This window comes from Balaenoptera acutorostrata, chromosome 7, assembly GCF_949987535.1.
Source record: "Balaenoptera acutorostrata chromosome 7, mBalAcu1.1, whole genome shotgun sequence".
Classification (NCBI taxonomy): domain Eukaryota; kingdom Metazoa; phylum Chordata; class Mammalia; order Artiodactyla; family Balaenopteridae; genus Balaenoptera; species Balaenoptera acutorostrata.
The window spans coordinates 111,111,034-111,136,655 of record NC_080070.1 but is presented as its reverse complement, the minus strand read 5'-3'; the positions used below and the strand labels follow the sequence as shown (position 1 = coordinate 111,136,655).

At 44.6% G+C, this 25,622-nt stretch overlaps 1 protein-coding gene and 1 long non-coding RNA gene across 8 annotated transcripts in view; one reads left to right on the top strand and one right to left on the bottom strand.

Moving 5' to 3' along the window:
* VOPP1 (VOPP1 WW domain binding protein) overlaps positions 1-25,622 on the bottom strand; it is a 132,214-nt gene that overhangs the window by 80,775 nt on the left and 25,817 nt on the right. Inside the window, exon 1 of one of the 6 annotated variants that reach the window (XM_057550004.1) lies at positions 9,758-10,049. The exons of 1 other annotated variant lie outside the window; for it this stretch is intronic. In XM_057550004.1, coding sequence (XP_057405987.1) covers positions 9,758-9,811 — 54 coding nt within the window. In that variant the 5' untranslated portion in view covers positions 9,812-10,049. 4 more of the 6 variants (XM_057550002.1, XM_007187667.3, XM_007187666.3 and 1 more) reach the window with 4 other exon arrangements.
* LOC130708593 (uncharacterized) lies at positions 9,134-12,590 on the top strand. 2 transcript variants are annotated; one of them, XR_009008842.1, is made up of 3 exons: positions 9,134-9,549; positions 10,233-10,455; positions 12,362-12,590. It is a non-coding gene; the product is annotated as an uncharacterized LOC130708593 (long non-coding RNA). The 2 variants fall into 2 exon arrangements; XR_009008843.1 differs by having other exon boundaries at positions 12,351-12,590.

The window sequence follows — 25,622 nt, the reverse complement described above, 5'->3', positions numbered from 1 at the left end:
CACTGGATCCAATTCATTAGTCATTAAAAATCTGTAATAAAAAAGATTGCATGTCAACTCAAAAAATATGTGCAGGGGTATATAGTTTTTGAAAATTCCTTAAGGGAGTATACAAACAAAAGGTTGGACACTCTCTGAGCTAGAGAAAAATGGTCAGGAGGAAAGTGACAAGAAATAAGTAAAAAAAGAACAATAGAAAGAAGCCAGGGTTCCGGAAAAAAGAATCCTGAACCGCTTGGAATGTACCTCGAAGTCGGTAGAGAGCAGCTGAGGTAGCAGAGATTTTAACCAAGTGGGGAGACCCTGCAGCCGTGTGAGAACGATGTCCTGAGGCTGTGGGACTTGCTTCACACACCCCACCCCCTTCTCATCCGCTGGTTTTCTATCCAACTAAGGAAACAAAGTACCACAACTAGGAACTTTCACAAACCCTCACAAGCAAACTCCCACACTCCCTGCCCCCTGCCCATAAGAGTTTAAGATCTGTCCCCACTCTCTCCAGGAAGCCATAGTTTGATTCTTTGGACAACACCGTCATAAATCACAAAATACCCAGAGATGGAGACCAGCTACAGAGCCAAAGGGTTTCACTCAACTTTACTCCCAGTTAGTTAAAAGTCAAGGTGTCACCTTTGTGGATGCTGCCTTCTGATCCGCCATCCAAAAAGCATCGAAGGGGAAGAGAGTACTAGTTTGAACCCTTTTATTGCTTTACCCAGAGCAAAAATTAAGAGCCAAAGATGGTAGTAATCACAATCTTCCTTTCCCTTGTTTTGGACACTAATGACCAAGTTCCTTTTCAATCTAGTCACAGATATACTAAAAAGGGAAGAAAGCACAATTTTTAAACGAAAAGGTATTTTTGGAGCCCTCTCTCCGTTTTGGCAGGGAACCTGGGCAAGGCACCTTGCTTAGAAACAACTGACAATGTTCACAATCTGTTGGTCCAAACTGTGCAGAGCTAAATTCCAAGTGGTGGATTTTACCAGAGCTTCCCTCTACCCTGGGGCACTTCTCTTCTTACAGGTGACTCAGTTGAGTCAATGAGAGCCTAAGTGATTTACCCAAAAGACTCCCAGCCAATACACAAAGAGCTGAGATTCCACAACACGTCGCTATGTTGCCACCTGCTAGGGTCTGAACGTTCATGTCCCCTCAAAATTCACGCTGAAATGCTAACGCCAATGCGGCGGGATTAAGAAGTAAAAAAAAAAAAAAAGAAGGGAAGTATCATCCAAGACATTTAGAATGACACCTATGTGGAAAGCAGAGCTTACAGACCCCTATATGGTGACCTGAGTTGCACATGATAATCTTGGCGAGTCTGCATCATGGTTTTATATAAGGGTAAGAAAACGTGTTTTATTTTATTTTTTCTTATTTCATTTCCCAAATTGAGCATTATCAACAGTTTTATTTTTGTTTTGCCTGTAGCAACACATTGGCCATGTATCCCTGAGAAATGCATGTCCTTGTACCAAGGTCTTTTTCCTGATATTACAGAGTTCAATACATTTTATATGGAGTTGAGATTTTTTATTCCAGGGACACATTGTTTTTTTGTTTTTTTTTTAATTTTTATTTATTATTTATTTATTATGTTTATTTTTGGCTGTGTTGGGTCTTCGTTTCTGTGTGAGGGCTTTCTCCAGTTGCGGCAAGTGGGGGCCACTCTTCATCGCGGTGCGCGGGCCTGTCACTATCGCGGCCTCTCTTGTTGCGGAGCAGAGGCTCCAGACGCTCAGGCTCAGTAGTTGTGGCTCACGGGCCCAGTTGCTCCGCGGCATGTGGGATCTTCCCAGACCAGGGCTCGAACCCGTGTCCCCTGCATTGGCAGGCAGATTCTCAACCACTGCGCCACCAGGGAAGCCCGACACATTGTTTTAAATATATTTTTACAGAAGTTTAAAAAAAAAAAAAAAAAAAAAAAAAGAAGTAGGGGCACTTCGGGTGTGATTAGATCGCAAGGGTGGAGCCCTCGCGAGTGGGATAGATGCTTTTATAAAAGAGGCCCCACAGAGACTGCTTGCCCTTCCACCATGTGAAGACACAGCCAGAGGCGCCAGCGTTGAACCAGGAAGAGGGCCCTCACCGAACTGGACTTTGCTGGTGCCGTGACTGACCTCCCAGCCTCCAGAAATTTTGTTGTTTATAAACTACCCGGTAGGTAGTATTTTGTAGTTTGTTATAACAGCTCAAATGCACTAAGACACCATCTAAACAAGAAACTTAACTACCATCACGTGTCTTCTGTGCCTCAAGTACACAATCGATCGATTTCAAAGCTGATTTATAAGATCCTACTTCTTTGTTCTGGTCTCAGGATGTTGTGCTCTAATCAAGAGCTTTGAAGTATGCAGCTGCACTTCATGAAAATACATATATTCATATTCATTGCCTCCCTGTATTGGCTGACCACGTGACTCCTTAACCCCAACCAGCAAAGGTCACTGTGTCCTACTGACCAAACACAACGGCCTTGCATAAGGCTCTCAACTGCTCTGCAGCATGAGTGCAGATAACTCCCAAATTTAGATATCTTGCTAGACTCTTGTTGGATCTTTCCTCACCGAGGGCAGATGATCAAACACTTCAAAACACTGCACGTTTAAAGCTAAATTCTGACTTTTTACAATTAAGGACATCAATATTCTCCAAGTCAGAATCTCAGTCAAGGACTGTCCTGGTGGCACAGTGGTTAAGAATCCATCTGCCAATGCAGGGGACACGGGGTCGAGCCCTGGTCTGGGAAGATCCCACGTGCCGCGGAGCAACTAAGCCCGTGAGCCACAACTACTGAGCCTGCGCTCTAGAGCCTGCGAGCCACAACTACTGAGCCCGCAGCCACAACTACTGAGCCCGTGTGTCTAGAGGCTGTGCTCCACAACAAAGAGAAGCCACCGCAAGGAGAAGCCCGCGCACCGCAAGGAAGAGTAGCCCCCGCTCGCCGCAACTAGAGAAAGCCTGTGCACAGCAACGAAGACCCAACGCAGCCAAAAATAAATTAATTAATTAATTAACTTAAAAAAAATCTCAATCATCTACTTCAACCCAGATGTAAGTCTCCATCTTTGACTCGGCTCGATTTAACATTTTTATGACTCCATTGGACACAGCCGACAGCGGTATGATAATCAAATCCGTATATGGTACAAAACCATAAAGGGTACTGGATTTTTAAAAAGAGTATTCAGACAGAGGTTGACAGGCTTAAGAAGATGAGATGAAGGAAGTCATGTAAAACAGAATTAATATATAGTCCTCAATTTAGGCTTTACATATTATACTCAACACTCTACAACTGTTAAGAGGATTTGTGGGTTACCACCAACAGATGTTAAAAACATTTGTGTCACTGCAAACTCAATGTAAATCTCTAGGCTTATCTTATCTGCATAATGCAAAGGTCCAAACAAGGGCTGTGACAGTGCCAGTGAGACCACATCTACAGAACAGAGTGTCCTTATTGTTCAAACAAGTCCTAATGGGGAAGAGATGGGAGGCAAGCCAAAGGCTGCACGACAAAATGCACTCAACACTGAACTCATTCCTTCTAAAACAGTGCACCAACACCGCAGCCCACTTAACACAACCAGCTCCATAATCAACCTCCGGTGTCAGGATCACAGGCAAGTACAACACAACTACCACACAGATGGACAGCAAAGTGACCTTGCAGATCTCGCAAGGATACATGAAGTCTATGGAAGAGACAAGAGTCTGGCAGGTACCTGTTAATAATGACCCAACAGATGCCCAAAACAGAATGATATGAATAAAAAAGACCAAGAGAAGCTAGAGGTGGACGTACGGCGGGGTTTGATTACTCGAGCAAATAATTCTGGAAAAAAAAGAAAAGTCCCTTACTATGATCTTGCCACTAACTTTCAAGGTCAAGTGAAGACTATGCTATTATGCATCACAGACTTTTATCAGAAAAATTAATGTCCCCTGTCCAAATTGATTCAATTCTAAAAATGGATACTTGAGATGGAATTAACTTATTTTTATTATTGGACTTTGTTTTTCCAAATGAAGCTGAAATTTTTTCCTCACTATTAACTATGAAATTTTGATCCCCGTTTTAAGTGGATTCATTTTGAGTGGCCGTTTTCTAGGACCAATTTTTTCAGACAGTGATGATTTCCTGACCACTGTTCATCCAGTTTGGCAGTTTTCAAAGGGCAGCTGTGAGGATGGTGAGATGATTCAAAACCACATCTGGTGAGAAATAACAGAAGGAAATGACGCCTGGAGAAGAACACGGGGCGGGGAGCGGGGGGTGCGCGGAGACCAGCACAGCTGTGTTCAACTGAGGGACCGTCATTGTGATCATATTTATTCTGAAAAGCCCAAGGGTACAGAACCAGGCCCAGGTAGAAACAATGCAGACATTTCTACTCAGTATAACAGAAAACTTTAACTACTAAAATTGTCCAAAAAGTTGATGCCTTGCTTTGAGATAGTGAGTTTCCATCGCTAGAGGTGTTCAAATAATGATTAGCTCTAAGTCCTAACACACAAGGCCCCCTTCAGAGTCATAGCTAATCAACTACCTTCCCCTCTCCTACTGTAGACCTAGTCAGCTCCCTCCCGCAGGGTCATTACCACGGTTCTTTTTACTCATTCAAATATTTACTGAGTCCTTACTGTGTGCCAGGCACTGTTCCAGGAGCTGGGGATACTTCAGTTAACGAAATGGATCAAAACCTTTGCTCCTATAATGTGTAGATTGTGGAAGGTAAATTCCATCATGTTTTGAAGGTAATAGATACAGAGAAAGGAGAGAATTGGTCAGAGCCAGAGTGCTGGGAGGGGAATTGGGTTGGAATTTTATATAGGATGGTCAAGGTAGGCCTCATCAAAAGGGTGACGTTTGAGGCCTCACTGAGAGGATAAATGTAGGTTCTAAGAAAATGACTTGCCATCCCATGGCTAGATAATCCAGTGGCCAATAGCTTAATCCATGTGCTTCTAGAGTCACGGCCCCCTAGTTGGTCTTCATAGGTTTGCACAAGCCACAGGAAAGCAAGGGCCAATTAGGGCCCCAAGTCAGGGCCCAGAGCCCCAGGCCCTCCTCACAAACCTGGAGTCAGTTTCCCCCAGTTCAGAGTGGAGCCCTCGCCACCAGGTTGACGTATCGCCGCCACCCCTCGTCCTCAGCACCCAGCCTCCGTGGGCTTCCATAGATAAGAAATCCCGACAGTCTTCTCTTTCACTCAAATTGCATGTTGCTCAGATTCTAAAAACTCTAAAGAGTGGGAAGATTGCAGTAGTTTATTTCAGAAAATTGGCATCCAAGGGCTGCCACATTCATTGCAATTCCAGGGTACAAAAAACATTTGGCATGAGACAAAAAAACACTCTTAAACATGACTTGGTTCTAATTTCAAGACTCCTGGGCATCCAAATACAAAGGACTTTAGAAAAATACTCAGTAATCCTGTGAATTTCCCTAGTTTCAAAAGACAATGTTCCCTTTCCAGCCCTCTCTCCCTAAGAGAAGACCACTCCTTTTTCTAGCCCAAGAAGAGATGTTCTTTGGCCAGAATAACTTTGAAACACATGGCGGCCTCACTTAAAGGTTTCCGGCTTTGGGTTCCAGGGGAGGAGCAGAAAGATAACTGATGCCGGTCTCTTGAATAAAATAACCTAGTACAGAGTTCTCTCCCCCACGGATGGATGCAGCAGAAGCCCCAACCCTGGCACAGGGGGAATTTATACTAAATAGTACACTACACATTTCTGGGCTCATTTCAGTAAGGACAGAACGCATAACAAATACTGCTCAGTATATTACGAAAGTGTCAACAACCTGACCTCTAGAAAGAGACTGCTGTGACAATATCCAGAAAACCACGTATTCTGACGAGAGCCCACGGGGGGCGCACACGCTCAGCACCTAATGACTCCCCAGGTTCTACTAAGCTGTACTCAGGCTTGGAACCGCTTTTCTTCTTCAGTTTCTATGCTGCGGCTGACTAGGAGACTGGTTCACCAGGGCTACTGGGAGACGGCTCAGTCCGGTCACTGTTTCTGCAGCCACTGTTCACAGGGCCTCACACAGACCAGTGGACAGAAGGCCAACACACAACTTTAGAATTTCATGACCCGAGAAGAGCCGTGGGGTTCCCCTATTCTGTGGCCTCCCCCACAGCCCACGTGCCTGGGCTATCTACCCAGCTGGCACAGAGCGACTGGGGAGGAGGGAAGATGAAATAAGGGTCCTCACCGGCTTCCCATGCGATTCACAGGCAAGTCCAGGTTCACAGAAAGGAAAGGTCACTTCAGTAATGAGCGCCCCAGAAGCCTCCCTGGGGAAGGGATAATGCTGCCCCCTCAGCCTGTTCCTACTTACAGCTCTGCCTGGGCTTTGGGGTGAGCACACACCGGGGCTTCCAGGACAGTCCTGTTGATGCCCTGCTGCACAGGCACGACTGTTAACAGTCCCCAGCGTCACTCTCCAGTGTCATAGTTTGGATGCTAAATTATATGGTCCCCTAAATGGAGCCGAGTTCCTAGAGGGGATTTTGCTGGTTTACCTGTTTTCATGGGACCATACCTGTCCAAGTCTACCACTGGCCTCGGGACGGACCGAGTACAGATTCTCTCCATATCTCTGTGTCCAGCAGTGGGAGAGGCTGAAGCAAAGGATGGGGCGGTCGGAGCCCCTCTGCCTGGGTTAGCTTCTCAAGCCCTCGCACGTCACAGCAGTGAGACCGTGGACAAGCTCTTTAACATCCCCATTTGACACAAAAATGAGACTAAAAGTAACTGCTAAGAAGATTAAGGAGTTAATATTTGTAAAGTGCTTAGAACACAGGGGAAGCACTCTGTGTCTGCTAAGTGAAAAACCAAAACGCAGTCTAGCTGTCTAACAGGTAAGTGAACTTCTATAGAAGGATGTGAGGCAGGGGAGGAAAGCCCTTCTGAAACAACTTTTAGACACCCTCCATGCTCAAGGACTTCCCCCGAGCACACGGCCCCCGCCCCTAGCCCGCCCCACACCACCCTGAGCAGCGCTGCCTAGGAAGAGGATGCCAGAGCGCTAGGGCAGCATACAGGCTGCCAGGTGGTTTATGGTCAGCTACACTCCAGCCACAGTGAAACCAGCTCAAGCAGAACAAAGAAACAAAGACAAGTGTTCCAGGTTGCAGCTGGCCGTCAGAAGCCTCCAAACATCTCCCTCAATTGTCTTAGGCCCTCAAATTGAAGAGAGTTCTTTCTTTGCCTCTTCACATACTCGGCAAAGGAAATAGCACATTTATGTATGTGATTCAGGACTTCAAAAGCATCAGAGGCGTACTGATTAACAACCAATATTAGATGAAATTCAGAGCAACCCACTTAAGATGAAAACATCTCAGCTATATAACTCATGTGTAAGATTCCACGTGATACATTAGAAAGAAATCTCCTTAATTCCTCAGAGAGACACCTCTCTACCACAAACAAAATAGGTGCTTGGGACAGTCATGTAAAAGTGGGCTACACCACGCCATCCCATGAAAACAAAAATTACCAATCATCTAGATATCTGACTTTGTGAAACCATCAATTTCCTCCTTTAAATTTTAGTGTTGTCGCAGTTCAGCTTAATATCATTTGAACCTTTCAGGCCTGATTTGAACTCTCTCGTAAGATGATAAATTCCTGAAGAACGTCACTTGCCATTTCAGTAAACAAAGGATGTTGCGGCCATCTAGCCAGCAGCCACTGCGGTCTCCCAGACTGTGCACCCAGAGGGGATTCAGGATGGAGAGAAACAGGATACTGGTCCCAGATAGCTGAGGTGTATATCAAAGGAATGATTTCAATATGCTCAAACTCTTACAACTTCCCATACATAGAAAAGTGCTAAATTCATTAACCTGAGATGTCTGGTTTTCTTTAATAGTAATCTTTTGATGTTCCAACTACCTGGGGTTTTTTTGTTTCGTTTTTGTTTTTGTTTGGCAAAAACTCCTCTATAGGGGGCTTCCCTGGTGGCGCAGTGGTTAAGAATTCCCCTGCCAATGCAGGGAACACAGGTTCGAGCCCTGGTCCGGGAAGATCCCACATGCTGCAGAGCAACTAAGCCCATGCACCACAGCTACTGAGCCTGCGCTCTAGAGCCCGCGAGCCACAACTACTGAGCCCACGCGCCACAACTACTGAAGCCCGCGCACCTAGAGCCCGTGCTCCGCAACAAGAGAAACCACTGCAATGAGAAGCCTGCACACTGCAACGAAGAGTAGCCCCTTCTCACCACAACTAGAGAAAGCCCGCGCACAGCAACGAAGACCCAACGCAGCCAAAAATAAATAAATAATTTTATATTAAAAAAACCCTCCTCTGTATCCTGGCTCCTCCCTTAACCCTTCGGAGCAGTCCCTCCCTCCGAGTGATCTGAGAAGCTGTGTCCCGGGCTTAAGTATTTTGAAAAGAACTGAGTCCCTGAAGCAGTCTAGGCTACATACAGGGCACAGCACCACATACACTAAAGACGTGCAGGAGGCAGAACCAACGAAATGCTAGGTAATTTCACCAAGTGCTGATTTAAAAGTGGGGGGATCGCATGTGTAGGTACAGATGCATGCGTTTCTATGCGAATAGTGGTCTCAGATCCACTTCTCCATTATCTGTCTGGTGACCACCCAGGAGATGTGATACCTAAGGTCATAAAATTCTGAATCAACGAAAAGGACGCAAGTGGAGGGCACTCCACAAACACATGAACCACTCAGCCAGGGAGAGACAGAAGAACAAAAACAGGAAGTCTTTGCTATGGCGGAGCCGGGCGCAAGAAACTTTTCCATCAACCTTCTTTTCAGGAGAGCTCAGCCTCTCCCTCCCAACATTTTGTAACATTGATTTCCTTATACATGAAGAAAACCAAGGAGTCGTTTCCAGAGTTTTACTACCTAAAAGAGAAAACGTAAGATCCTCTTCACTCATTTACTTTGACTTCATTAATTTAATACAATCTCCTTCAAAATAATGGAAGTGAGCAAGGAATGGAACAAACCTTAATCCAGACTGCACCCGAGGGCCCCACTAGCTCCCATTTTAAAGAACCCGCTTCAGCAAGAAGGGGGTGGCCGCCATCCGAGGGCGCAACTTTCCGGCCGGGGGCAGCCGAGGTCCCCACGAGGTTGCGGTCACCAGCAATTCCTCCGCCGTTGCTTCAACAAGTCCCTGTCTCGGCTCCAAAAGGCCACACCCACCACCCCGGCTCTTCGGGGGTTTCCTCTCGCATCGGAAGACTGCGCGCTTCATCCTTACCGGCGGGGACATTTCCTCCTGCTCAGTCCCGCCATCTCACTCGCGGACCCGTGACACCTCCCTCATCCACGTCTCCGCGCGGTCGCGCCCCGACCCGCCGGCGCCCCCGCCCCAGCCCCAGCCCCAGCCCCAAACCGATGGTCGCCCTGACTCTGCGCCTGCGCCGCTTCAGGGACCACCCGCCCGCCAGCCCCGCTGACCCAGGCCCCCGGGGGAGGGCAGGGGAGGGGCCGGGCGCACAGCGCGCAAAGGGTGCTCCCGGGTCCTGCCTACGCGCGAGAAACGGTAACGCGGGGCGGGGAGACTGAGGGCCGTCGGAGGAGCGGGGAGGGCTGGGACGACCCCGTCACCAGGGCGCGGACGCCTTCCGCACGGGCGCTCGTGCGGGTCCGTGAGGCCGTGGCTCTCGGCCCTCAGCCTTCAGGGCTCCCGCACACGGTCTCCCGGGCGCCTCGGTGCCGCTCCCGCTCAGCCCCGCCCGGCCCGGCCCTACCTCCACGAGCAGCCCGAGCAGCAGCGCCGCCGCACTCCCGGCCAGGAGGCCCATGGCTGCGCGTCCTCCTGGTCGCAGGCGCGTGTCAGCAGCACGTCCCCTGCGAGGGGGCCAGCCGGCTGGCGGGCGGGATCCCGGCCCGGAGTCGCAGAGGCTCGGGCTGGCGGGCGGGGAGCCGGGCTGAGCCGCGAAGCCCTCGCCGCGCGCGCCCCCGGCTCGCGCGCCCCCGACTCGCGCGCCCCCGGCTCAGCTACGGGGTGGCAGGGTCAGCCCCGCCGGAGTGCGCGCGCCAGGAGCTGGGCGATGAGTCGCGGAGGCTGGCGAATGGGAGGGGAGGGGCCAGCTGTTTCCTCCCTCCTAGGAGACCGCCCTGTCACCCCTGAATAGACCTGGGAAGGTTTTTAAAAGAAGCAAAGTCTCCGCGGAGTGAGGCTCGTTCCAGAGGGAGTTACATGAACCCGTTGTGTGCCTCCAGGTTCTTCACTGTCCCTCCCATCCCTGCACACCGTGGGGCGGTGCACCCTCCCGACGTGTGACGGCAAGGACAGCCAAAGGATGAGGAGGCAGACGGAGAATGGAAGAATCCCTGCGCCTCACCTCTCGCTTAGATGTGGTGCTTTCATGCCCGCATCCTCCTGTGCTGGCCCTGCCTGTACTCCCCGCACAACTGGCCCACATTGAAGCCCACCCTCCCGCTAGTAAGTTTGCGATGTCCTTGCCTCTGATGAACTGACTTTCCTCCCCCCACTACCTCGTACCTACCATGTTTTTTTCACAACATGGCTCAGATTCCATCTCATTTATACAGTTATTCAACAAGCATTTATTGAACTTGTAAGTTGTACCAGACCCTGAGCTGGAGAGCCAGTACATAGAAGGGGGCAAGAAAACTCTGCCTGGTGTCTAAAGGGAGAGATAGTCACACGAATAGGATGCGACGTGCTGAGTGCACAGACCAGGGGATACAGGATAATAGAGGACATGAACCTACCGGTGACTGGAGGTCAAGGGAGGGGTCAGGGAAGTAGATGTTACCTAACGCACGTCCCGAACGCTTTCCAGACTTCAATATATGTACTCATCTGATGACTAGAAAACATGCACCACCAGACCACACCTGTTGGAACCAGAACTTGCAAGTCAAGCAGAAAAGATGCTTGGTGGCCTTCATTGTCATGGTATTACACTATCAGACAAGACCACCAAGGGTCCTGCCTGGGATTTTAGTAACTTTGATTTACTATTTTAAATGAGGGCATTTTATTACTCTTTTAAGGGTAGAAGTTAACTTGTAGAAAACCAAACACAAGCTTTGTTGTGTAATAGAGATGCAAATTTTTTCCTCCAGTGGTGATGTAAATGATTTTATCTGGTAAAAATGCAAATGACCTCTGCCAGCTCAGAACCTTAACCAGGTTTCTGCTTGATTTATCGATCTCATCCCAAGAGTTTCCTTTTCTCCTCTTTTTTCACTGGCTATGTATACATAGTCAGTTGCCTGCATTCTCTTTTGAAGCAGCTTTGTCATCCTCTGGTTCCCTCATTAATGGGTTGTTGACCTGAAACAAATAAGACTGCCAGTTATTTCTACGGCAAAGATGGGTTTATTTGGGATCGTTAATGCAAATTTGTGTGCCCAAAGCACAGTGAGGCCAAACAAACTAAAACGTCAGAGTTTGGAACAGAGAAAGGTTTATTGCAAGGCCATGCAAGGAGATGAGGTGACTCAATCCCTGAAAAGCCTTGAGCTCCCCAAAAGGTTTTGGCAAAGCATTTTTAAAGGCCAAGAGGGGGGTGGGGGGTTGCAGGGTAGGTGATCAGCTTGTGCTCAGTTCTCTGATTGGCTGATGGTGAGGCAGCAGGGTGGTGTCACAGGGGTTAACATTATCAATCCTTAGGCTCCAGGAGGCCTGGGGCTATGTGCTCACGATCATCAAATAGTTCTTCCATTTGGCGGGGGAGGGGGGGTAATGTTTCACATCTGCAAAACCACTCAGGAAATCTGCATCCCATGCTATTATCTAGGTACTTCAGAGAGGAGCTAAAGCAGAGGGTATGGGGGGGAGGCCTGTCCCCAGAAGGCCCCATAGGGTCCTGCTCAGTTACAAGATCAGCAGAGAACTACAGTTTGAGGTATAGGACCATGGCTAGCCACATGCAAGGCCCAGCAGGAAAAAGAGTATACTTCGGGGAATTCCCTTGTGGTCCAGCGGTTAGGCATCTGCGCTTTCACTGCCAAGGGCGCAGGTTCAATCCCTGGTTGGGGAACTAAGATCCTGCAAGCTGTGTGGCATGGCCAAAATAAAATTTAAAATAAAGAGTACACTTTTATAGAGGGGAAAAGGAAGTCGGGGAAACCAAGCAGGACCCTATGGGGCCCTCCCGAGTACAAATCCTATCTGTTTACCCAATTTCTTGTTTGTAGGAAAAAGGCCTTAGCCTCCTTTACGGTCCTGAATACCAAAGGGCAGATTCAAACAATTGCTAATCAGGGAATGTGAAACAAAGCGGGAGCAATCAAGAAACAATAGTACAGTGATTAAAGCAGGGTGTGGGTTCCTCCTCAAGGCATATACATAACAATATCTTTGAGTTCTTCTGCAGGAGCTAAGGCCCCCAGCCAGGTGGAGGATGGTAACTTCAGGCTGAGCACGAGGTTCCTGGAGCACCGCCCTGTTACCTCACCACCAACCAATCAGAAGAAAGTCACACACCCTGCAGCCCTCACCCCAAATTTTGCCTGTAAAAACTTCTCTCTGAAAACCGTCGAGGAGGTCAGGTTTTTTGAGCACGAGCTGCCCATTCTCCTTACTTGGCCCTGCAATAAACCTTCCTTTGCTCCAAATTCAGACATTTTGGTTTGTTTGGACTCACTGTGCATTGGACACATGAGCTTGTGTTCAGTAACATTGGGACGGCTAAAGTAAAGAGTCCGTTGTGTTTTTCTACCTGAGTCGTTTCCCAGAAAGAAGAGGAGTCTTTCTTCTTCCTGCTGGGCTCTGCTATCATCACAGGCTGTGAGAGCTCTCCTTCTGGTCTCCTGACTCTATTTAATTGAGGTTTCTGTTTATTAATTTTTTACATTTACCCCTTTTGATGAAGATCTTTTTGTGACAGCATTGCTAATGAATAGCTTTTCTAGTTTCAGTGACTTTTTATCCCTTACTGTTAGGAAGAATCTTTCCTGGGTGTAGTGCCTCACATCAGAGGGAAAGTACACAGATTGGAAACCTATCGAGGTCGCATTCAAGGAACAAGGAGCAGTAGGAGGGAGAATTCTCAGGCACTTTATCTAAAGTGCATCTGTTATCAAGATCGCAGACATTGGAGATCATCTGAAGTGTTATGTCATCATCAAAGGTTTAGCGACAAACTTGTAGCAGGCCTGGTCTGATTATCTTGGGAAAGTTGTCTCATCAGATGTCATCTGCTTCAGTTCTGGTAAGTCTTTACTTTCAGGTCACCAGATGATGTACAAGTCCAGTCAGGGTTTGGTGCTATTTTTAGGTGTGTCATGTGAATCCTCAAGTATTTTCCTTGGAGTTTGGCAGAACAAGGGTTGATTAGCAGCACCTCATGGGGCCTTTCCAGTGAGGTTGAAGAGAATCCTTCTGGAGGTGTCTTTTCCAATTGACAAAAGCTCCAGGTTGCAAGGTGTGATGCTTAAGGTCTTTATCTCCTGAGAATGCACTGTAAAAAGATTGCATTCCCCAAAGATGGTTATTTTTAATAGAAGCAATTAGGCCTTTGCAATATTGGAGTAACTCTTATCAGTTGTGGGTGAAAAGAGGCAGGAGCCAGGTACGTTGGGCATCCTGTGACTATGTCAAAGGGTGAGAGTTTATGAGATATCAAAGGGTGAGAGTTTATGAGTTCCCAAAGAGGTGGATTTAGAAGGACCAACAGCAATGCTTGTGACCAGTCTATTGGGAGGGTCTCTACAAATCTTGCCAGTTGAGTCCTTTTTTTTTTTTTTTTTTTAAATTTTTATTTATTATTTATTTATTATGTTTATTTTTGGCTGTGTTGGGTCTTCGTTTCTGTGTGAGGGCTTTCTCCAGTTGCGGCGAGTGGGGGCCACTCTTCATCGCGGTGCGCGGGCCTCTCACTATCGCGGCCTCTCTTGTTGCGGAGCAGAGGCTCCAGACGCTCAGGCTCAGTAGTTGTGGCTCACGGGCCCAGTTGCTCCGCAGCATGTGGGATCTTCCCAGACCAGGGCTCGAACCCGTGTCCCCTGCATTGGCAGGCAGATTCTCAACCACTGCGCCACCAGGGAAGCCCGCCAGTTGAGTCTTAATAATGCTGTTAGTGTGTTTGACCAAACCAGAGGATTGAGGGTGGTAAGTGCAGTGAAAGTGTTGTAAAACCGGCCAAACAGCATAGCCTTTTCAAAGCACCTGGCCAGTAAAATGGGTTCCTCCATCATTATGAAGTTCGAGGGGAGTGCCCCAGGTAGGGATAATCTTTTCCTCTAGCCAGTTTTTCTAAATTATCATTTGGGAAGATATGCCTTTGCACTATGAAAGTGGTCTGACTGCTGTTGATCCCTTGAAGAGCAATGTTCTTTGCAGAAATGTCAGCAAGGTGATTTCCCTTAGCTTCCAGAGAATAAAGTTTAGAATGCCCTGGAATCTTACTGATAGCTTAAACAGCAGATAAAAGTATTGCATTTCAACACTTCATTTTAGATTTTATTTCCACTGGAAGTAAGGAAGACACATTGCTCCCACAGCATTTCAAAATCATGAGGTACTCCAAAAGCATATCTACTATCAGTATAAATATTGGCAGTTCTGCCCTTAGCTAAAGTATAAGCTTTCGTAAGAGCATATAATTCAGGCTGTTGGGCTGAAGTAGCCATAGGTGAAGTTGCTGCCTCAACAACATCAAAAGGAGTTGCAGTAACATACCCAGCATGATATTTGCCACTGTCATCATCAGTGAGCCATGAGAAGTCTATGTTACCCAGTGGAATTTCCTTTAGATCTTTACGAGGAGTCAGGAGGTGTCCCGTCAGCATTAAGCAATCAGTATTGTCAGTGACAGAGGGGAGAAGAGTAGTAGGATTAAGGTAATTACAATGTGAAAGAGTTATGGGGGGAGCTGGTAACATAAAGACTTCATAGGAGTGAGGCAGCTGGCTGAGAAGTGTTGAGTGTCATGACAATTCAGGAGAGCTTCTACTGCATGAAGTGCAAAAATGGTTAAGAGGGATTCCACAATTTTCTTGGCGGCCTTAACCAAAAGGGCAGCAGTTGGAATGGCTCTAAGCAAGAACCAAGGCCACAGGATTCAGTTGCTGGCTATAATACCCTATGAATCAATGGTGGTCCCCCTGTTTTGGGTGAGTGTCCCATGGTCATTTCCTTCCTTTTCATATATAGTACAAAAAGGAAAAAGGGAATCTGGTCATTGGGATGCCCAAGGGCAGGTGGATTCCTCAAGGCCTTTACGGCCTTGAAGGCTGTGTTGTTCGGTTCTTCCCACAAAATTGCGTGGGGTTGTTACTGTTGAATAGAGCATACAGAGGTTTGGCCATAACAGAGAACTTGGAATCCAATTTCGGCAGTAACCTGAGAAAACCTCCCCATTGAGGCTTAATTTTGGGTTTGGGGAAACTTAGGGCACCATGAAGTCTATCTGGATCTAAGTATAGCCTTGTTCTGTTATCAGATGCCCTAAATATTGAACCTGGGTTTGGGCAAACTGCATTTTTCTTTGGCGATCTTATGTCCTTTTAAGGCTAAAAGCTTCAGCAAGTGGATGCTTTCTTCCTGTGAGGAGGCTTGAGAAGGAAAGCAAAGAAGCAAATCATCTACACATTGCAACAAAGTAGAACCTCTAGGGAATTTTTTGTCATCCAGGCTAGCCTTCAGGATTGGTGAGAAATAAGGACTCTCAGTTTAACCCTGAGGCATTACTGTCCAGGTGAGTTGTTTTTCTTCCCAAATGAAGGCAGAAAGGTATTGGCTAGTTCATCAACCAGAATACTAAAGAATGCACGGCATAAACCAATTACAGTAAAGAATTTGCTTCTGGTGGGAATGGATGTTAGTAACACCTGAGGATTAGGAACAACAAGGTGTTAAAAAATAAGTTGTTTAGGGCTTCCCTGGTGGCGCAGTGGTTAAGAATCCGCTTGCCAATGCAGGGGATAGGGGACCAAGCCCTGGTTGGGGAAGATCCCACATGCCGCAGACCAACTAAGCCCGTGCACCACAACTACTGAGCCTGCGCTCTAGAGCCCATGAGCTACAACTACTGAGCCCACGTGCCACAACTACTGAAGCCCCCACGTCTACAGCCCGTGCTCCACAATAAGAGAAGCCACCGCAATGAGAAGCCTGTGCACCGCAAGGAAGAGTAGCCCCCGCTCGCAGCAACTAGAGAAAGCCCGCGCACAGCAACGAAGACCCAACACAGCCAAAAATAAATAAATAAATAAATAAAGCCAGAAAACATCTTTAAAAAAAAAAAAAAAAAGTTGTTTACTGCTTGGAGGTCCTGGACAGACCTCCACCCATGGTCCTTAGATTTTCTTGCCAGTAAAATGGGGGTGTTACAGGGATTAGTGCAAGGGAATATGAGGTCTTGAGCCTTGTAATCTTCTATTATGGGCTTTGTACCTTTAAGGGCTTCTTTACTTGTAAGACATTGATTAAGAGGATTTGAGGGGTCAGTTGGAGATTTTGCCCATAAGGAGGGTGGTAGCTGACTCAATAGGGACAAATGATCAGTGTTTCCAGAATCAGCTCTGGGACCATCAGAGATGGGACAAATAAAAGATGTCAAAGGGTCATTTAATTCATGTGGTGGGTTACTTTGATGACCACTGTCAATTTCTAGAATCATTTTCCCCTTTGGGGAGAGATAAATTCCAGGAGAAAAGGGTGTGTATCTCTCAAAGGGCCTAAATAAAGGGGAATAGGTGCAGAGACAGGAACCTCTTGAGGTTCATTAGAGATCCCCACTGTTTGAACTGTTTTAGTCCTCTGATGCAGGGGCTGCTTTATAGTAGTGGGGCTGAGCACTGAGAGTGTGGCTCTGGGGTCAGTTCGTACTGGAAGAGATTCATCCCCCATCTGGAGAAATGTTTTTCCCAGCCAATTAAGAGGGAGAATTGGGAAGAGCCCCGTCTACAGAGCCCCATCTTTGAGAATTGGGAGTACATTAGAAAGTACATTAGAAAGGCTGGTTAGAGGGCTGCAGGTACCTGAAGGTTTGAATTTGTAACAATTTCTTTTCCAATGTCCTGGCTCTTTGCAATAATAGCAGCAACAAATAGGAAGGTTTTGGTTTTGTTTAGGGGCCTTCATTTGCTGGAGTTGAAGATTATGAATTTTAGCAGTCTTCCTTTGAGATGACTCATCTGGAGTGTGAGAGAGCTGGTTTGCCAGACTAACCAAACCTGGAGTGGTCATAGTTTCCCTTTCCATCCTGGTCCTTTTTACTAGAAGGGAAAACTCCTGGTTTGGCCAATTCATAAGCATAGAGTTAAAAGCTACTCTAACATCTTCCAGATGTGGAGTCAACATCTGGAAAACCAGACTTTTCTTTCTTTATTTTTTAATTCTTTTTCAAATTCTTTTCCCATTTAGGTTTTTACGTAATATTGAGCAGAGTTCCCTGTGCTATACAGTAGGTCCTTGTTGGTTATCCATTTTATATATAGCGGTGTGTACATGTCAGTCCCAAACTCCCAATCTATCCCCCTTCCCTTCCCCCTTGGTAACCATAAGTTTCTTCTCTACAGACATTTCTTTTAAAACCACCTGAACTTAATTATAATATTCATGAACAGGTTCATCAGACTTTCGTGCACAAGACTGAATTTTGTTCCAACCAACAGACTTTGGAAAAGCCCTAAGCATTGCTCAGTGAAGTTGTCTAGCGATTGCCTGAGCCTGGTTGTGTAATAAGTTAGCCTATTATAGCCAAGAGGGATGGCCTCCCAGTTGTAACTCTAGAGATCTTTCAGGATTTTCCCAGTTAGTGGTTTTCATACAGGGCTGGGCCTGCTCTTCGCTGACAAGCATATGAACAAGAATAGTGAAACCAGGCTGATACATCTGAATGACTATATTGAATTCCTCAGTAAGTTTATGAGGATCTGCGTTACTCTGGGACATTTTTGACTGGCTCACAGTTCAGCTTTAGTCCAGGGAGTGTAAGAAATTAAGGGTTTAGCCTTGGGATCCTCAGAAGGCTTAATATTAAAGGGACAGATTCTGATAGTTTCAGAGGAAAAAAGTAGAAGTTTGGTGAGAGAATTAGTGTGAGGGAGCTGAGGGTATAGAGGAGGCATAGACAGCGTAGAAGAGAAGGAGGAAGATGGTGCTGGAGGTGAAGTCTGAGCACACGCGTTGAGAGAGACAGGACAGCCCAGGACACAAAGCCTGAGAAAAAGAGACCAGGAAGAAAGGCCTGGGCTTCCCTGGTGGCGCAGTGGTTGAGAATCTGCCTGCCAATGCAGGGGACACGGGTTCGAGCCCTGGTCTGGGAAGATCCCACATGCCGCGGAGCAACTAAGCCAGAGTGCCACAGCTACTGAGCCTGGGCGTCTGGAGCCTGTGCTCCGCAACAAGAGAGGCCACGATAGTGAGAGGCCCGCGCACCGCGATGAGGAGTGGCCCCCGCTTGCCACAACTAGAGAAAGCCCTCGCACAGAAACGAAGACCCAACACAGCCAAAAATAAATAAATAAATAAATTAATTAAATTAAAAATAAATAAATATATTTTAAAAAAAAAAAGAAAGAAAGGCCTGCGGCTTCAGGAGCCCTTTGATCTTTCTTTAATCATTTGTTTGCCCCAGTTAATCTTAAAATCTTATTTTGAAGAGAGGCCATTTTAGACCACTGATAACCTTGGGAAGCCTCAAAATACCAGTCAAAATAAGCATTCCACTCAGTTCTGGAAAACTTTGATCTATTGTAGTCCAGTTTAGTTTTAAGGAAATTAAGGTTGGAGATTTCAAAAGTTTCCCATAGTGGCCACTGATATTCTAAATTGCCTTTGGTCCCATCAGTCCATTTAGTTAGAAATGCACATGAAGAAGGGCCACGGTTTTTTTTTTTTCAAATAGTGTGTGCATAACTAAGATTCAGTTTCAAGCCAACTGGAACATAGAATCTGAATTTTAATAACTTTTTTTTTAAACATCTTTATTGGAGTATAATTGCTTTACAATGGTGTGTTAGTTTCTGCTTTATAACAAAGTGAATCAGCTATACATATGCATATATCCCCGTATACCCTCCCTCTTGCGTCTCCCTCCCACCCTCCCTATCCCACCCCTCTAGGTGGCCACAAAGCACCAAGCTGATCTCCCTGTGCTATGTGGCTTCTTCCCACTATCTATCTATTTTATATTTTGTAGTGTATATATGTCCATGCCACTCTCTCACTTCGTCCCAGCTTGCCCTTCCCCCTCCCTGTGTCCTGAAGTCCATTCTCTAGTAGGTCTACGTCTTTATTCCCGTCCTGCCCCTAGGTTCTTCAGAACCTTTGTTTTTTTTTTTAGATTCCATATATATGTGTTAGCATGTGGTATTTGTTTTTCTCTTTCTGACTTACTTCACTCTGTATGACTCCAGGTCCATCCACCTCACTACAAATAACTCCATTTCATTTCTTTTTATGGCTGAGTAATATTCCATTGTATATATGTGCCACACCTTCTTTATCCATTCATCTGTCGATGGACACTTAGGTTGCTTCCATGTCCTGGCTATTGTAAATAGAGCTGCAGTGAACATTGTGGTACATGACTCTTTTTGAATTATGGTTTTCTCAGGATATATGCCCAGTAGTGGGATTGCTGGGTCGTATGGTAGTTCTATTTTTAGCTTTTTAAGGAACCTCCATACTGTTCTCCATAGCGGCTGTATCAATTTACATTCCCACCAGCAGTGCAAGAGGGTTCCCTTTTCTCCACACCCTCTCCAGCATCTATTGTTTGTAGATTTGTTTGTTTGTTTGTTTGTAGATTTTTTGATGATGGCCATTCTGACCGGTGTGTGGTGATACCTCATTGTAGTTTTGATTTGCATTTCTCTAATGATTAGTGATGTTGAGCATCCTTTCATGTGTTTGTTGGCAATCTGTATATCTTCTTTGGAGAAATGTCTATTTAAGTCTTCTGCCCATTTTTTGATTGGGTTGTTCCTTTTTTTTGATAGTGAGCTTCATGATGAGCTGCTTGTAAATTTTGGAGATTAATCCTTTGTCAGTTGCTTCATTTGCAAATACTTTCTCCCATTCTGAGGGTTGTCTTTTCATCTTGTTTAAGTTTTCCTTTGCTGTGCAAAAGCTTTTAAGTTTCATTATTTCCCATTTGTTTATTTTTGTTTTTATATCCATTTCTCTAGGAGGTGGGTCAAAAGGATCTTGCTGTGATTTATGTCATAGAGTGTTCTGCCTATGTTTTCCTCTAAGAGTTTTATAGTGTCTGGCCTTACATTTAGGTCTTTAATCCATTTTGAGTTTCTTTTTGTGTATGGTGTTAGGAAGTGTTCTAATTTCATTCTTTTACATGTAGCTGTCCAGTTTTCCCAGCACCACTTATTGAAGAGGCTGTCTTTTCTCCATTGTATATTCTTACTTCCTATATCAAAAATAAGCTGACCATATGTGAATGGGTTTATCTCTGGGCTTTCTATCCTGTTCCATTGATCTATATTTCTGTTTTTGTGCCAGTACCATACTGTCTTTTTTTTTTTTAATGATATTTTATTTATTTATTTATTTAATTTAGTTTTGGCTACTTTGGGTCTTCGTTGCAGCGCATGGGCTTTCTCTAGTTGCGGCGAGCAGGGGATACTCTTCATTGCGGAGCATGCGCTCCAGGCATGCGGGCTCAGTAGTTGTGGCTCGTGGGCTCAGTAGTTGTGGCTCACGGGCTCAGTAGTTGTGGCTCGTGGGCTCTAGAGCGCAGGCTTAGTAGTTGTGGCACACGGGCCCAGGTGCTCCACAGCATGTGGGATCCTCCCGGACCAGGGCTCGAACCCGTGTCCCCTGCATTGGCAGGTGGATTCCCAACCACTGTGCCACCAGGGAAGCCCCATACTGTCCTGATTACTGTAGCTTTGTAGTATAGTCTGACGTCCAGAAGCCTGATTCCTCCAGCTCCGTTTTTCTTTCAAAGATTGCTTTAGCTATTCGGGGTCTTTTGTGTTTCCACACAAATTGTGAAATTTTTTGTTCTAGTTCTGTGAAAAATGCCATTGGTATTTTGATAGGGATTGCATTGAATCTGTAGATTGCTTTGGGTAGTATAGTCATTTTTACAATGTTGATTCTTCCAATCCAAGAACATGATATAACTCTCCATCTGTTTGTGTCATCTTTAATTTCTTTCAACAGTATCTTATAGTTTTCTGCATACAGGTCTTTTGGTGAATGGGAGTGTTTCCTTAATTTCTCTTTCAGATTTTTCATCATTAGTGTATAGGAATGCAAGAGACTTCTGTGCATTAATTTTGTATCCTGCTACTTTACCAAATTCATTGATTAGCTCTAGTAGTTTTCTGGTAGCATCTTTAGGATTCTCTATGTATACTATCATGTCATCTGCAAACAGTGACAGCTTTACTTCTTCTTTTCTGATTTGGATTCCTTTTATTATTTCTTTTTCTTCTCTGATTGCTGTGGCTAAAACTTCCAAAACTATGTTGAATAATAGTGGGGAGAGTGGACAACCTTGTCTTATTCCCGATCTTAGAGGAAATGGTTTCAGTTTTTCACCATTGAGAACGATGTTGGCTGTGGGTTTGTCATATATGGTCTTTATTATGTTGAGGTAAGTTCCCTCTATGCCTACTTTCTGGAGGGTTTTTATCATAAATGGGTGTTGAATTTTGTTGAAAGCTTTTTCTGCATCTATTGAGATGATCATATGGTTTTTCTCCTTCAGTTTGTTAATATGGTGTATCACGTTGATTGATTGGCATGTATTGAAGAATCCGTGCATTCCTGGGATAAACCCCACTTGATCATGGTACATGATCCTTTTAATGTGCTGTTGGATTCTGTTTGCTAGTATTTTGTTGAGGATTTTTGAATCTATGTTCATCAGTGATATTGGCCTGTAGTTTTCTTTTTTTGTGACATCTTTGTCTGGTTTTGGTATCAGGGTGATGGTGGCCTAGTAGAATGAGTTTGGGAGTGTTCCTCCCTCTGCTATATTTTGGAAGAGTTTGAGAAGGATAGGTGTTAGCTCTTCTCTAAATGTTTGATAGAATTCGCCTGTGAAGCCATTTGGTCCTGGGGTTTGTTTGTTCGAAGATTTTTAATCACAGTGTCAATTTCAGTGCTTTTGATTGGTCTGTTTATATTTTCTATTTCTTCCTGGTTCAGCCTTGGAAGGTTGTGCTTTTCTAAGAATTTGTCCATTTCTTCCAGATTGTCCACTTTATTGGCATATAGTGGCTTGTAGTATTCTCTCATGATCCTTTGTATTTCTGCAGTGTCAGTTGTTACTTCTCCTTTTTCATTTCTAATTCTGTTGATTTGAGTCTTCTCCCTTTTTTTCTTGATGAGTCTGGCTAATGGTTTATCAATTTTTTTTATCTTCTCAAAGAACCAGCTTTTAGTTTCATTGATCTTTGCTATCGTTTCCTTCATTTCTTTTTCATTTATTTCTGATCTGATCTTTATGATTTCTTTCCTTCTGCTAACTTTGGGTTTTTTTTAGTTCTTCTTTCTCTAATTGCTTTAGGTGTAAGGTTAGGTTGTTTATTTGATATTTCTTGTTTCTTGAGGTAGGATTGTATTGCTGTAAACTTCCCTCTTAGAACTGCTTTTGCTGCATCCCATAGGTTTTGGGTTGTTGTGTTTTCATTGTCATTTGTTTCTAGGTATTTTTTGATTCCCTCTTTGATTTCTTCAGTGATCTCTTGGCTACTTAGTAGTGTATTGTTTAGCCTCCATGTCTTTGTATTTTTTACAGATTTTTTTCCTGTAATTGATATCTAGTCTCATAGCGTTGTGGTCAGAAAAGATACTTGATACTATTTCAATTTTCTTAAATTTACCAAGGCTTAATTTGTGACCCAAGATATGATCTGTCCTGGAGACTGTTCCATGAGCACTTGAGAAGAAAGTGTATTCTGTTGTTTTTGGATGGAATGTCCTATAAATATCAATTAAGTCCATCTTGTTTAATGTGTCATTTAAAGCTTGTGATTCCTTATTTATTTTCATTTTGGATGATCTGTCCATTGGTGAAAGTGGCATGTTAACGTCCCCTACTATTATTGTGATACTGTCAATTTCCCTATTTATGGCTGTTAGCATTTGCCTTATGTATTGAGGTGCTCCTATGTTGGGTGCATAAAGATTTACAATTGTTATATACTCTTCTTGGATTGATCCCTTGATCATTATGTAGTGTCCTTCTTTGTCTTTTGTAATAGTCTTTATTTTAAAGTCTATTTTTTCTCATATGAGAATTGCTACTCCAGCTTTGTTTTGGTTTCTATTTACATGGAATATCTTTTTCCATCCCCTCACTTTCAGTCTGTATGTGTCCCTAGGTCTGAAGTGGGCCTCTTGTAGACAGCATATATACGGGTCTTGTTATTGTATCCATTCAGCCAGTCTATGTCTTTTGGTTGGATCATTTAATCCATTTACATTTAAGGTAGTTATCAATATGTATGTTCCTATTACCATTTTCTTATTTGTTTCGGGTTTGTTATTGTAGGTCTTTTCCTTCTCTTGTGTTTCCTGCCTAGAGAAGTTCCTTTAGCATTTCTTGTAAAGCGGGTTTGGTGGTGTTGAATCCTCTTAGCTTTTCCTTGTCTGTAAAGTTTTAAATTTCTCCGTCGAATCTGAATGAGATCCTTGCTGGGGAGAGTAATCTTGGTTGTAGGTTTTTCCCTGTCATCACTTTAAATATGTCCTGCCACTCCCTTCTGGCTTTCAGAGTTTCTGCTGAAAGATCAGCTATTAACCTTATGGGGATTCCCTTGTATCTTGTTGTTTTTCCCTTGCTGCTTTTAATATTTTTTCTTTGTATTTAGTTTTTGATAGTTTGATTAATATGTGTCTTGAAGTGTTTCTCCTTGGATTTATCCTGTATGGAACTGTATGTGCTTCCTGTACTTGATTGACTATTTCCTTTCCCATATTAGGGAAGTTTTCAACTATAATCTCTTCAAATATTTTCTCAGTCCCTTTCTTTTTCTCTTCTTCTTCTGGGACCCCTATAATTTGAATGTTGGTGCGTTTAATGTTCTCCCAGAGGTCTATGAGACTGTCTTCAATTCTTTTCATTCTTTTTTCTTTATTCTTCTCTGTAGTAGTTATTTCCACTATTTTATCTTCCAGGTCACTTCTCTGTTCTTCTGCCTCAGTTATTCTGCTATTGATTCCTTCCAGAGAATTTTTAATTTCATTTATTCTGTTGTTCATCATTGTTTGTTTGCTCTTTAGTTCTTCTAGGTCCCTGTTACACGTTTCTTATATTTTCTCCATTCTATTTCCAAGATTTTGGATCGTCTTTACTACCATTACTCTGAATTCTCTTTCAGGTAGACTGCCTAGCTCCTCTTCATTTGTTTGGTCTGGTGGGTTTTTACCTTGCTCCTTCATCTGCTGTGTGTTTCTGTGTCTTCTCATTTTGCTTAACTTACTGTGTTTGGGGTCTCCTTTTCACAGGCTGCAGGTTCGTAGTTCCCATTGTTTCTGGTGTGTGCCCCCAGTGGGTAAGGTTGGTTCAGTGGGTTGTGTAGGCTTCCTGGTGGAGGGGACTGGTGCCTGTGTTCTGGTGGATGAGCCTGGATCTTGTATTTCTGGTGGGCAGGACTGCATCCGATGGTGTGTTTTGGGGTGTCTGTGAACGTAGTATGATTTTAGGCAGCCTCTCTGCTAACGGGTGGTGTTGTGTTCCTGTCTTGCTAGTTGTTTGGCATAAGGTGTCCATCACTGTAGCTTGCTGGTTGTTGAGTGGAGCTGGGTCTTAGTGTTGAGATGGAGATCTCTGGGAGAATTTCTGCCATTTGATACTGCATGGAGCTGGGAGGTCTCTGGTGGACCAATGTCCTGGAATCGGCTCTCCCACCTTAGAGGCACAGGCCTGACACCTGGCCGGAGCACCAAGACCCTGTCAGCCACATGGCTCAGAAGAAAAGCAAGAAAAAAAGAAAGAACGAAAAAAATTAAATTAAATTAAATTAAATTAAAAAGTTACTAAAATAAAAAAAATTATTAAAAATAAAAAAAATTTAAAAAGTAATAAAAAGAAAGAAAGAAGAGAGCAACCAAACCAGAAGACAAATCCAACAATGATAACAAGCACTAAAAACTATACTAAAAAAAAAAAGAAAAAAAAAAAAAAGAAACAGACAGACAGAACCCTAGGACAAATGGTAAAAGCAAAGCTATACAGACAAAATCACACAAAGAAGTATACACATACACACTCACAAAAAGAGAAAAAGGAAATATATATATATGTAAAATAAAAAGGAAGAGAGCAACCAAATCAGTAAACAAATCTACCAATGATAATACACTCTAAATACTAAACAAAGATAAACATAAAACCAGAAAGAAATTAGATGCAGAAAGCAAACCCCAATTCTACAGTTACTCCCAAAGTCCACTGCCTCAATTTTGGGATGATTCGTTGTCTATTCAGGTATTCCAGAGATGCAGGGTACATCAAGTTGATTGTGGAGATTTAATCTGCTGCTCCTGAGGCTGCTGGGAGAGATCTCCCTTTCTCTTCTTTGTTTGCACAGCTCTTGGGGTTCAGCTTTGGATTTGGCCCTGCCTTTGCATGTGGGTCGCCCTCTGGTGTCTGTTCTTCACCCAGACAGGAGGGGGTTAAAGGAGCGGATGATTAGGGGGCTGTGGCTCAT